Source organism: Notamacropus eugenii, chromosome 4 (assembly GCF_028372415.1).
Source record: "Notamacropus eugenii isolate mMacEug1 chromosome 4, mMacEug1.pri_v2, whole genome shotgun sequence".
NCBI lineage: Eukaryota > Metazoa > Chordata > Mammalia > Diprotodontia > Macropodidae > Notamacropus > Notamacropus eugenii.
In genome coordinates, this window is record NC_092875.1 from 48,559,755 (window position 1) to 48,572,708 (window position 12,954).

General features: G+C 40.4%; 1 protein-coding gene across 2 annotated transcripts in view; it reads left to right on the forward strand.

Annotated features, from left to right (window-relative positions):
• Nucleotides 1-12,954, forward strand: part of LOC140499406 (E1A-binding protein p400-like) — a 123,361-nt gene that overhangs the window by 21,578 nt on the left and 88,829 nt on the right. The window contains exons 2-5 of one of the 2 annotated variants that reach the window (XM_072600784.1): nucleotides 573-616; nucleotides 2,721-4,059; nucleotides 9,152-9,259; nucleotides 12,715-12,802. In XM_072600784.1, the coding sequence (XP_072456885.1) occupies nucleotides 2,746-4,059; nucleotides 9,152-9,259; nucleotides 12,715-12,802 (1,510 nt within the window). In that variant the 5' untranslated portion in view covers nucleotides 573-616; nucleotides 2,721-2,745. The remainder of the gene's footprint in view (nucleotides 1-572; nucleotides 617-2,720; nucleotides 4,060-9,151; nucleotides 9,260-12,714; nucleotides 12,803-12,954) is intronic. The other variant, XM_072600785.1, reaches the window with a different exon arrangement.

Here is a 12,954-nt window from a genome sequence, read left to right on the forward strand (position 1 = left end):
CCTTCCACCATCTTGACTTTGCCTCTTTTTTCTGTTCTTTTTTCTTTCCTTCTCTCTACCTCTCACCCCCCTTTACCCCTTACTCTTTCCTTTTCCCTTCCCCTCCCTCTCTCTCTCCTGCTCCTTCTCTCTCCATTCTCTCTGTCTCTCTCTTTGACTGTCTCTCTCTCCCTCTTTCCCCTTCTTCCCTCTCAGCTTTCCACTCTCTCGTCTTTCTTCTTCCTTCTTTTCTTTCTTCCCTCTCTTCTTCCTTCCTTCCTTCCCCTCCTTTCTTTCCCCTTCTTTCTCCCTTCCTTCTCCTCCCTCTCCCTCCCTCTTTTCCTTTCCCACCTCCCTCCCACCCCCCTTCCTCCCTACCTTCTCCCCCTTTGTTCTCCTTCCCCTCCTCTGTTCCCTTCCTTTCCTCCCCTGTTGTCTCCATTGGAATATAAGCTTCTTTAGAGAGGAGTCTGTTTCACATTTATCTTTGTATCCCTAGCCACTATCACAACTGGCTATTTAATATGTGCTTGTTGATTGCTTAATTGATAACCAAAATTTGAATCTGAAATATTTTCATTTTTCTTTTCAAGGTATTGGAGGAAGGAGGGAAGCAAAACACAGGGCTAAATATCAGGTAATACTGTTTTAAAGTTATCTTTGTAACACAATTTGATATGCACAACAGCATTTCAATATATCTGACAGTGTGAGAGTACTCATCATCTGCCTTTTTTCATAATAAGTATAATATCAAACTTTGGCTTTCACATTCAAATTTTATGATGTCCTTACTCTTATAAGTAATTGGAGTGCTGTGCATATCACCAGCTGAAAAAAATTGTTTCAAAACTTCTTCCAAATGTGTTACTTTATCTGACGTAGTTTGCTTGATATGGAAAGGTTTATTTTGAAAGTCGTTATAACTTGAAAACTTTTCAAAGCCTGATTTATCACATATTCTGAAAGAAAAATAAAATGAATTATGAACCATATTTTTGGTAGCCTCCTGGGTTCTAGAATTCAGCTCCATATTATGGTAGAATTCAGTGAGGTGAATTTAGTTTCCTCTGCCTACCAACCCCTTAGACTTGGGAGTAGACAGGTATTATAGGCTGCTTCCCTTGTGGAGCCAGGACCAAATACATCAGTTGGCTTTATAATTATATAAATTGTAATTGCAGTGAGAGATGCTTTCATTCATACCAGCTGTTCCAAACTCTTTCTGTCTGTCTGTCTGTCTATCTGTCTGTCTGTCTGTCTATCTATCTATCTATCTATCTATCTATCTATCTATCTATCTATCTATCTATCTACTATTGCTGTTCATTTGCTCAGTGCCCATTGTAAGTCTGTTTTATAAAGTTTTCCAAGTTTTGAATAGATAGTCATTCAGATAACAAGCATTTATTTAGTGCCTGCTGTGTGCCAGACACAGTGCTATATGCTGGAGATACAAAGAAAGTCAAAAGGTCGTTCTTACCTTCAGGGAGTTTACAGTGTAATGGGAGTGACACCATGAAAACAATTATGTACCTACAAGACATAGAGAGGAGATGTTAAAGGTAATCCATAGAGGGGATATCAAGAAAGAGCTGAGTCAGATGATGGAGTGTTCTGAGTATTCATAGGATCACAGATTGGGAATCTCCCAGAGGTTAAGGGACTTTCTGAAGCCCCCACAGTGGAGTAGATCATCGTCAAGATCTGGATCCAGGGCCGTTTATGCCAAATCTAGCGTTCTTCTGCCTCGCATAGTGTACTGTTTGAATCTTCAGTTCTGGTGAAGCCCAAATATACTCTGAATACATTTATCCTGATTGTGCAACACGATGATGGCAGCTGAGAGACAGCCTGGTGGAGTGGGTGCATGGCTGGTGCCAGTGTGTAGAGGCTGGCCATCTCCATGCTCCAGGCAGCTTTTGGATCCAGTCAGTCAGCAAGCATTTATTAAGTGCCTGCTACGTGCCACGCACTGTGCTAATAAGCACCAGGGATACAAAAAGAGGCAAAAGATAGTCCCTGCTCCCAAGGAGCTCCCATTCTAACGAGGGAGACAGCATTCAAACAACTCTGTACAGGCAAGCTATCGACCACATAAATGGGAAATACTGAAGAGAGAGAAGGTACTGGAATGGTTGGGAAAGACTTCTTGTAGAAGATGGGATTTAGTTGGAACTTGATTGCAAATTATAGACGTGTGATCCACGGAGGGAGTTTTCTCTAAGGCGACTAACTAGAGTTCCTTATACCAACGAAAACTCAGCACAGCCTCCTGCTTTGCAAAGCAAAACCATAATGTGCTAGCCAGCTGGAAAGGACTGAAGCAGTCGGCTGGTAGTAATAAATAAGATGTCAGCTTTCCTGCGACATATGAAATGAGACATAGCCATGCACAGAAACTTACTTAAGATAGCTTTATTGCCAAGTGTTGTTTACCAATGAGGTTGGCTTAGTTGATATAAAATCAGGGAAATAAATCTGTTTGTTTTATATTTTGAATCTCAAGGTAAACTTTTGAAATTCTCTAAAATATTTGGTAGAGAAGGATAAAAATCTTTGCTGAGTTTTATTACCATTATATTTGTTTTACCTGATATAAAATCAGGGAAATAAATCTGTGTTTGTTTTATATTATGAATCACAAGGTAAACTTTTGAAGTTCTTCAAGATTTATGATATAGATGGTTAGAAAACATATTTTCTTTTACTGAATTTTGTTTTTCTATGGATTTGTTTAGAATTTATTTTAAAGAAGAGGTGATAATGCACCATGGCAGTGGTCCTCAGAATGTCCAGCTCCAGAGGTCCAGGTCCTTCACAGGCAGTGAAGGGGAAGACCAGCTGTCACATTCAAATCTGCCCCAGTCCCCTGCAGCTCCATTTGCTCCTTCAGTAAGCCCATCTGCACCACAGTCTCCCAGTTACCAAATACAGCAGCTCATGAATAGAAGTCCAGTAGCTGGTCAGAATGTAAACATCACACTTCAGAATGTTGGACCAGTAGTTGGAGGAAACCAGCAGATCACCCTGACCCCTTTGCCAATCCCCAATCCAACTTCCCCAGGTTTTCAGTTTAATTCTCAGCAAAGAAGGTTTGAGCATGGCTCCCCATCCTACATTCAAGTTACCTCCCCATTGCCTCAACAGGTCCAGTCTCAAAGCCCAACCCAGCCCAGCCCTGGACCAGTGCAGGCCTTACAGAGTGTGCGGGCAGGCACTCCTGGTCCTGGACTGGGTATTTGCAGCTCCAGCCCCACTGGAGGCTTTGTGGATGCTAGTGTCCTTGTGAGACAGATCAGTTTGAGCCCTTCGAATGGCGGACATTTTGTGTATCAGGAGGGCTCAGGCATTGCCCAGATTGCTCAGGGAGGACAGGTTCAACTCCAGCACACGGGGCCCCCTATTACCGTTCGAGAACGCAGACTTTCACAGCCCCACACCCAGACAGGCGGCACCATTCATCATCTTGGACCCCAGAGCCCCGTCGCTAGTGGTGCCAGTATGCAGCCTTTGACTAGCTCCAGTCATATTGCAACGACCAGCTTGCCACCCCAGATCAGTAGTATTATTCAAGGACAGCTGATTCAGCAGCAGCAAGTACTTCAAGGACAGCAGTTGAACAGACCTATGGGGTTTGAGAGGCCTTCAGGCGTCTTCATATCTGGAGTTGGAGGCTCTTCAGCCTTTGGGATGACTTCACCACCCCCTGGACCCACCAGCCCTTCTAGAGCTGCTGTGCCACAGGGTCTTTCCAGCCTTCCTCTTGCTCCTGCAGGAAGTATGGGAGTGAAAAAAGTACCTAAAAAATTGGAGGAAATTCCACCAGCATCTCAAGAAACAGCTCAAATGAGAAAGCAATGCTTAGATCATCATTACAGAGAGATGGAGGCTCTGAAAGAAAACTTTAAGGAGTATTTGATTGAATTATTTTTCTTGCAACATCTTCAAGGGAATATGATGGATTTCTTAGCTTTTAAGAAGAAACTGTATGGACCCTTACATACATATCTGAAACAAAATGATTTGGATTTTGAAGAAGAGGAGGAGGAGGAGAAATCTGAGGTTATCAATGATGAGGTAAGAAGTCCAATACTTAATAACATGTATATTATTAGATATACAATGGATATGTTATGTGTAGCAAAAATTAGTGAAATTTATTAAAATTTTGCTTTTGAAAAATGTAATTTTTAAATACTGCTGTGTACACGGGATATCTGTAATTTTCTTTTGAATGAAATTGATGTTGAGGATAGTGCCAGTCCTTAGGATATTTAAGTGAAAAAAAGTTCTTAAACTGTAAATACCAAGTATGTAATTGGTATTCTTTCCATTTTCAAGGTGTAAGCTCTAGATGTGCTTTTATATAGAAAAATCTACTAGTATTTGTCCTTGATGCAGAATGTTTTCTAGGTTTTGCTTTCTTTCCAAACCTCTCCTATTTCCAGTATTCCTTCAGGTTTGTTTTTTTTTTCTGACTATATAAGAAAGAAAAATCTCATTTTTTTCTGTCATTGATCTCATTGAACACATTACTTTCCCTTGTAATGAAGAAGATGTGCCCTGGGTTTAAGGCTGGTTGTAGATAATAGCCACATTCTGTGGGAGAGTCTTTGGTAGCACTAGGAACTTTGGTAGCAGCAGGAAGAAGCAAATGTTCAAAACTGAGAATCCTAAATCTGTGATAAATCAGCAGCATATCCTTTTATATCTGCCCATGGCAAAATGTTAAGTTTTAAAATAAAAGCTGCAACAGGCTAGATCCTGATACTTAAGCTAGTTTTTCTATCAATTCTGAGAGTTTTGAATTTAGAATCAGTCATATGGAATCTGAGCTAGAATCTTAAAGGGATAATATGGTAGTTTTTTGGAGGGGACCGGAAGTTAAGTGATTTGCCCAGGGTCACACAGCTAGTAAGTGTCTGAGGTCAAATTTGAACTTAGTATCTCCTGATTTCAGGGCCTACAGTACCCTTTCCACTTTACCAAGTACTTGCCTGAAAATATGGTAAATTTAAAACTTTAAGCATTTTCTTTTCTTTTGTATTCGAAGAGTGAGTTCTTCATGTTAAATTCTTCTAGAAATATTTGAAATCCATAAAATGATTTAAATGTTTTTATAAAATAAGTTAACCAAATGTGCCTTCAGGTTATTTGAATTTTTATATGTAGGATTGATGTTAGAAAACAAAGCACTATACATGTCTTTAATCTTGAGAATAAAATATCCCATCAATTTTGAAGAAAAAATTTTATTTAAAAATGCTTTAATTTATCTTTCATTTCATAACTATAACAGATCTTTGCTAGGTATGTGGTACAGAGAAAAGGAAAGAAAGGATTTTAGAGTTGAAAAAGACTTTAGGGGTGACTTCTTCCGACCCCTCAATTTGCAGTTAAGGAAACTTCCAGAAAATCCCAGAGAAATTAGGTCATTTACCCAAGGTGATTATGATTATGTTTATGACTTCCTTCTTGGAAGCTCCAGCGAGGCTTTCTCCTCACTGCAGCCAGCTCAGAGAGTTTGCCAGGGTGCTGAGAAATCACGCAGTGACCCTGGAAGCCAGTCCTCCCAAATGTCAGCCCAAGGTCACAGAGCTGGGAGGCTGACTTCAGGGCCTCTGTCTCCATATCCAAAGCTTGTCCGGCCGTGGATGGCAGCTTCCAGGCTGATAAAGCACTTTTCTTATGCTGTGCATAAGTGTTGTTATCACAGTTTTACAGATGGAGAAACAGACTCTGAGAAGTGATTTTAACAGCTGTCAGAGCAGGGAAGCCCGAGTCCATCGCTCTTTCCATCACGCCAGCAGTTCTCAAACTTGGTGATCTCAGGACCTTTCATATTCTTAAATGGTATTGAGGATGCAAAGAGCTTTTGTTGGTGTGAGTTATGGCCATTGATATTTACCATGTTATCAGTTAGAACTTAGGACATCTTAAAATATTTATTGATTCATCTAAACTAACCATAATTAACTAACCACACGTTAACATAATACATTTTAATGAAAAATAACTGAAACAAAAATAAAAAGATAATAAAAATAACAAAGAATTTAGTGCGATGACTGGCATTATTTTACATATTTTTTGTAAATCTGTTTAAATGTCTGAATTAGTGAAAAACAGCTGGAATCTCATTTTGCACTTTCATTCAATCTATTGCAGTAGGTTGTTATGGCTGAAGTATATGGTGAACATCAGGCCTCAGAAAGATGTGTAGTTGGAAGAGTGAGGAGCATGTTGTGAGAAACACAGTTGTGGGGATCCTAGGGCTTCCCAGGCAAGGTCTGGGAGTTGGCCCGGGACAAGCTGCCACTGCCCACTGCTTCCCTTCCCGGAGTGCCCTCTGCAAGACCCATGTGATAGACCCATTCTCACTGAAAGAATTCAGAGTCAGTGGACAGAGAAAGACACTTATTTTTACACTAATCCAGAGGAAGTAGGTGTGGTGCTCACTAGGAACACCCACACAGATACGGGAGCAGCAGTGAGGTTGCTCAGTTCTACCCTCTCTGGTGGAGTTAGGATTAGTTCAGATTCCTCACTTTATTTCCCTACATTCCCTCCTTATGTAGATTATGTAGGTGGGGTAGTAAGGCTCGGGTCTAAGCTGTTTGTCAGCCCCGCCAGGCTGCGATGTGCTTGACCGTCATCCTTGCAGAACAGGTTGTGGTGCTTATCACAAGCTCCCATCAACCTTGGAGTTTTACTATTTTAAAGAACATTTGTAGAAACCAAACAAGAGCAAAAACAATATCCCTTCTTACAATGTTAATAGGCAGATGATATCTTAATATTATTAGGAGACTCTTGACCTCCTGGGCCTCCTGAGAGTCACCATTCTCCTGGGGATCCTTGGCCTACTCTGAGAACTGCTTCATTATAACAAACCCACATTCAGTGTTTAAGATTTTTATTTTGATCCTCACTAGAACTGAACTTTCTTCTTGACAAACGAGCCTTTTGACGTTGATGTTGCAGAATTTAAAACACATTGCCAATTGCTGAGCTGTCTGGATAGTGCTGTATCTTTGGTAACACCTTTGTCCTTTCCTTTTTATTATCAGGTGAACTAATCACAACTAATTGATTTTGAATTCCCTAAATTTACCTTCTGAAGGGGCTTGAAGTTTGAAGGGCTCTAGATTTGGGGTGGAGGGGAGAAACTTTACGATCATCTCATCCAACTCTTTCCCCACCCAACCTCTCCCTCTGTTTTGCAGGTGGGAAAACTGAGACAAGAAAGGCTTTACAATCCTAGGAAAATCAGTTTAGCCTGCAGGGACCTTAAGGGCCATCTTAGTATACAACCCCCTCATTTTTAGATGAGGCTTGAGAGGGGACATGACTTTCCTGAAGATTAGCTTGGAGTAAGTGGCATAAGGCAAGCCTGACCCCAGGTATTCTGACTCTAGGTCTACAAGCTTCTCCCTTTGCCTTTGGTGCCCCTCCTCCAAGACTCTGTCCTATTTCCTTCCATTTCTACCCTCTACCCTTATGCCCCTCCCATTGCTCTCACTTTTCCCCCAAAACCTTCCCATCCCTTCTTTCCCAGGGATTTCTCACATCCTTCTCCTGTTTTGGATGAGACCCTCCCCTCAGGGTCTCATTGACCTCTACTCATTCAGATCTCTATCATCCAAGTGTTTGTGTCATTCATTGGCCAAAAAAAGTCCTATTAACAGTGTTAACTCTTTCTGAAACTTTAGATGACAGGGTCCTGACTGAAAATGCCAAGCAGGACAGGGCTAGTCTTTTGGTTCATAGGGTAGGAGGTTGACTGTATGGTCAGATATGAGAGGCACTGTACGTAGACCTTCTTGCCCCTAAATTATCTCCTCCATTAACATCCATATAGTGGGGAGCATTCCTCTCACTGGAAATTCATTCCTTTGGGAAAGAACTCTCCTGAAATCCCTTTTGAAATATGAAGATGGAAAGCCTTGGGTGACTACAGATACCTGGCCTTGGAGTCAGGCAGACCTGAGTACAAGTCTTTGCCAGTACCAAACATTAATTTTATGAGCCTGGTCAAATCACCTAAACTTTCAGTTTTCCAGGCAGCCCACTCCTTATTGCAGAACAGTTGTTGATCTACATTGGTAGGTGCAATCTTTCTTCATTCTCTTACACTAGTGAGAACATAGGTTCACTTCTCCCCCCAACATGAAACTAATCCTGGGAATGGTAGTGATTAGCAACCATTAATATCTTAGATGAATTATCAGAGACTTAGCTTGTGTGTCAGAGAATGAGAAAGGAGTGCACATTTTTAACTTCATAAGTTGATTTTTAAAAAAGGACTCCAAGTCTTTTTTATTTTCTTGGAGTATTATTTTCTACTAGGATAATGGTACATTTTGAATTGTGGTTTATAGTAATCACATTGATTTTGGGAGTTACTTGCTGAATCAATCCGATTTTCTTTCCGGTTCATTTCAATCATCTTTGTTTTTTTCCCTCTGACTTCCAAGCTGTATCTGGACTCTTGATGTAAAATACTATTTAACTTTAGAGCGGTTTGATATAAATTTACTGACTACTAGATTTGAATAGGTTCACTGAGGGAAGTGGTTTATTTCTCCTGGAAGATTTTTCATTAGCTTAACTACTGAAAGCTTTTTTTTTTAAGTTCTTTTACAAACCTGAAAGCAGTGTGTAAATGTTAGCAACTATTATGACTGATTTTATCCTGTGATGAAATGAAATCATAACATGTCACTGTTACCTTCTTTGTTTGTCTTCTGTATAGTTGTTGTTTTTCCTTCCTTTTCCTGTTTTAAGCACTTGCAAACCCCAAGACCTCCTTCCCTCTGGGGAAAGTCGATCGCTTTAGGATCCAAGTTTTAGGATCCAGGGTAGTCAAATGCTGGGTTTGTCTCTTGTCAATGTTCAGGTTCTTCTTGGTAAAGACCATCCTGAGAAACTGTTGTCTGCTAGGTGAGAACGAAATGTTACCAGCCTGAACTGAATTTCAGATCTGCGAGATCAGTGACCGGCGCTTAAAGTAAATTCTGTTGGAATAGGAGTATCCTCTGGTGAAGACTGAATTATGTCCCCTCTTCACTGAGGTTCCACCAGTTTAGCAGGCAGTGGTTGTAAAGTTTTGATCAACTTAAAAATTGTTTTCCCTTTTCCCCCTTTCCCTCCAAATATCTTCTCTCAGGTAAAGGTTGTGACAGGAAAGGATGGGCAGACTGGGACTCCCGTTGCTATTGCAACCCAGCTTCCTCCAAATGTTTCTGCTGCTTTTGCGTCCCAGCAGCCATTTCAGGTACTTTTCGATGGTTCTAAAATGTAGTCTCATCCCAGATTTTAGATTCATCTAGATTTGGTATTTCCTAGCATTCCGTGGTTTTCCAAGAACCTCTAATAACCTTATTATTAACCAAGTACATATGTTTGAAAGTTTTTTTAAGCTTCAGAATTTTAATGCATTATTATTTTTTCTTTTCTCTGAAAAGTGAGGAAATGACATGATTCTCCTTTTGGATTTGGGGCTTGCGTTGAGTGTTTTGTTGTTGTTGCTGTGATTTCTTGATGCCTTTGGTTCTTTTACGCTTTTTTGTGCATTTGTAGTTTGTCTTGAATGTAAATGCAAATTTTGTTGGCTTTGGGAAACATACTTTTTAAAAGCGAAATGTTTCTTATAAATTCTCTTCTTTCCTGGAACAAGTTCTTTTAATAGTTGTATTTATAAATATTTGACCTTTTTATTCCAAGAACAGAAAATGAAGTGTTAGAAATAAAATAAGCTCAGTAATTATTTTCCTATACATTTTTCTTAGTGTTTCATAGAAGAAGAGGAATATGTTCTTACTGAATTCTCAGGGAACAATTTCAGAATTTTAAAAAATTGTTTAAGGTTCTTTGTTATATATAATTGTTGCCTGTGATGACTTTGTATTTTAAGTTTACATCATTGATTCAGGAAAATGCTTTCCCTCTTGTCCTAGGACTAAATTTACATACTTGTCCCATTTCCTGCCTTGTTGGTCCTGTGTTTTACATATAAAAGAATTTTTTACTGTTCAGCTTTCGAAGGGCTTACTAAGTACAACAGACAGAGTGGGATCATCCCATTCCCAAAACAGCATATTTGTGTTTAAGCAGGCAGACTTACTTATATTTTTGTACATTCCGTATTTGTTCCTTGCCTCAGGAGAATACATGCTTCTTGAGGTCTGCAGTTATTTTCTTTTTGTTTGTATCCCTGGCACTTAGCACTGTGCATTGCATGTAGCAGGCCTCAGTAAGTAAATGTTTGTTGAATTGAATGAAGCCCTTTTCATGGCTCTCTACTATCTATGAAATAAAATTCAGACTCTTTTAGTTTAGCATTCAATTCAAAGTTCACAACCTGGTTGGTCTCACAACCTTTCTTTCCATCGTTATTCCTACTCTTCTTGTGTATAATTTTTGGGCTCCACCAAAACGATTTATTTTGCTCAGAACATTTAATTCATTCAAAAAGCATTTATTAAGCACCTTACGTGTATGTGTCAGGCACGGTGCTTCACAGCCTGTACTTTTTGGCCTCTCAAGTTTTGCTTCTTCCATTACCCACTTTGGAATGCCTTTCCCACTCCTCTCCACTTAAATAAAAATTTTCCCATCCTTGATATATGTGTTCAAACCTTACTTCCTTTGTAAAACCTTCCCTTGTTACTCTTAGAGTGATCAACTAATGAGATCTTCCCTTTGTCTACCCTAAGAAACAGTTGTCACACCTGAGGATACCACCTGTCATACCATCTTAGTGTTGCTTCCTTTCCTGTCCTGATTGTCCTTCCCCACCACAAAGTTCTGAGCCTTACTCCCAGATGTGCTGCTTTTGTAACCTAAATAGCATGAGTGATACCTAAAAGCAGCTCAGTGGATTCAAAAAGATCCTTTTGATACATTATTATAGATCTCTTCAGCTTCATTCCTAGGGTCTAGGGTCTTACTGTGATGTACAGTTATTGGAAGAAGTCCAGAGTCGAGGACAGGCGTAGGCAAGGCTAAAGTAATGGGAATGGACAGTGAGTTAGTGAGAACAGTACTGAAATGACTGGTTGTGGAATACAGAATAAGGAGATAGTCAGGTGATAAGTACCAGAGTCCTGGGAGTGGCAGCAACCCCCCCTCCCCCCAAGCACACTTGTCCTGATTTCAGCCCCACCATCACCACCAGCAATAACTACTGCTGACCAGGGGCCACCAACAGGCCCAGGAAGTGGGAGCAACTCTTGACCACTTGTCTTGCTTACAGTCTGTCTCTCACAGCAATCATTTGGGAAGGGGATCCTTTGGAAGGGGGTTGCTAGTCATCCCCACCAACTGTCAGCCATCTGCCGCTCATGGGACGGAAGGGCCAGCCTAGCTGAAGCAGTGAGGCCTCTTCAGAGAGGAGCAGGAAGTAGCATGTTCCAGGCAAATAAAACTATCACACCTTGGCCACCATCTCCTCTCATGGAGGCATCCCAGACCCTGACCCCAAGAGCCTTGGGCAGAGTGCTGCTTCTAGCCCAGTGTCCCAACCATCATGCTGGGGAGCAGCCCCTGTGGAGGGGCAGCCTGGCAACTGACTGCTGAAGTGGGCACCACAGCCACTACTCCTAAAGGACCCCAAAAGAAAGTTCTTGTCACCAAAGTCCTTCAGCATCAGACATGGATAGGATTTTATCAGTGGGAATAACATTAAAGAAGCGCATTACTTTCTGCTTTGCTTCTGCACCCTAATCACAACAGTGCTGAGAATGTACAGCCAAGTCAGGGTTTCAGGGTAGCAGCCAGTTCACCCCAAGGAATGCAGCAATAACAGATGAAATTGCTTCAATATATGGCTTCTAACATATGCTAGCTTCTAGCATAAAGACCTTGCCTTTAAAAAAATATTTGGACAACTGCTTCAATATAATTGATATCCTTTTTAATCCTATTTTTATGCATTTATAAACATGATTCTCAGAAGGGGTCCATAGGTTTGATTCATCATGCTGCCCAAGGACAAGAGAGAAAGAGGGGAGGAAAAGACAAGGAAAAAAGGGGAAGAAGGGAGAAAAAGAACGAGAGAGAGACATTCTGATTTGGGTTGGGTCCTTGTTCCAAGTGGAGCCTTAAAAAATAATCAAAAAAAAAATCATGCTTGGGAAACTTGTAAAGCTGGCACCTGTATATTATACACCCAGGATACTTTAGGGTTTCATGAGGACCATGCTGGTTCCACAGAGTTTACTTAAGCTTCCTTCTGACTTGTGTCATGGAGTTACATTGTGCTTGCCCCCTTCTGCTTAATGATTTGGAGGGTAAGGAGCATTTTTCAGCTGAGCAGATATAATCGCTTTTCCCAGGAGCACTGAACCCACTCTTAGTTTTGACATACAGATAGTTTCACCAATGAATCAATCCTCATTCATTCATACATTTGATGTCACAATATGAGTCTGGATATGACATGCCCTAGATGGAGCTTTTGGAGAACAATTCTGCTTTCTCTTCAGCCAATGAAAGACATGTTGGAAAAGCTTATCAGCCTTGCTTATTTTCTTTTGCTAATTAAGAACCAAGGGGGAGTTTCTTTTGTTTAGGACTTCATTATGATCAGCAGGTACCTTGTGCTCATAATGCCTTTTTGGTTTTGGTCATAGGAACTATCCGAATTAGTGGAGAGATTCATTATTTAAGTTCAGTGTCATATCAATTAAACGCATACTAAAACTTATAACATTTTTTGTTTTTTAATAGCCAATGCACACAGATTCGCCAGTAGCTGGAACTGTGACGACTTTAGAAATGGAAACATTTAAGAGACAACAGACAATGACCCAAGAAGGTATGGAACATTGAGCTAATGTGCATTTTTTATAAACTTGCAAGATGTCAATAAAGTAGAATTAAACAACTTTTCCTTTTTAAATCATCCAGCACTTATCTTCTCAGAACTTTGCTAGTCATAGTTTCAAGTCTCTGTTTGAGTCATTATGA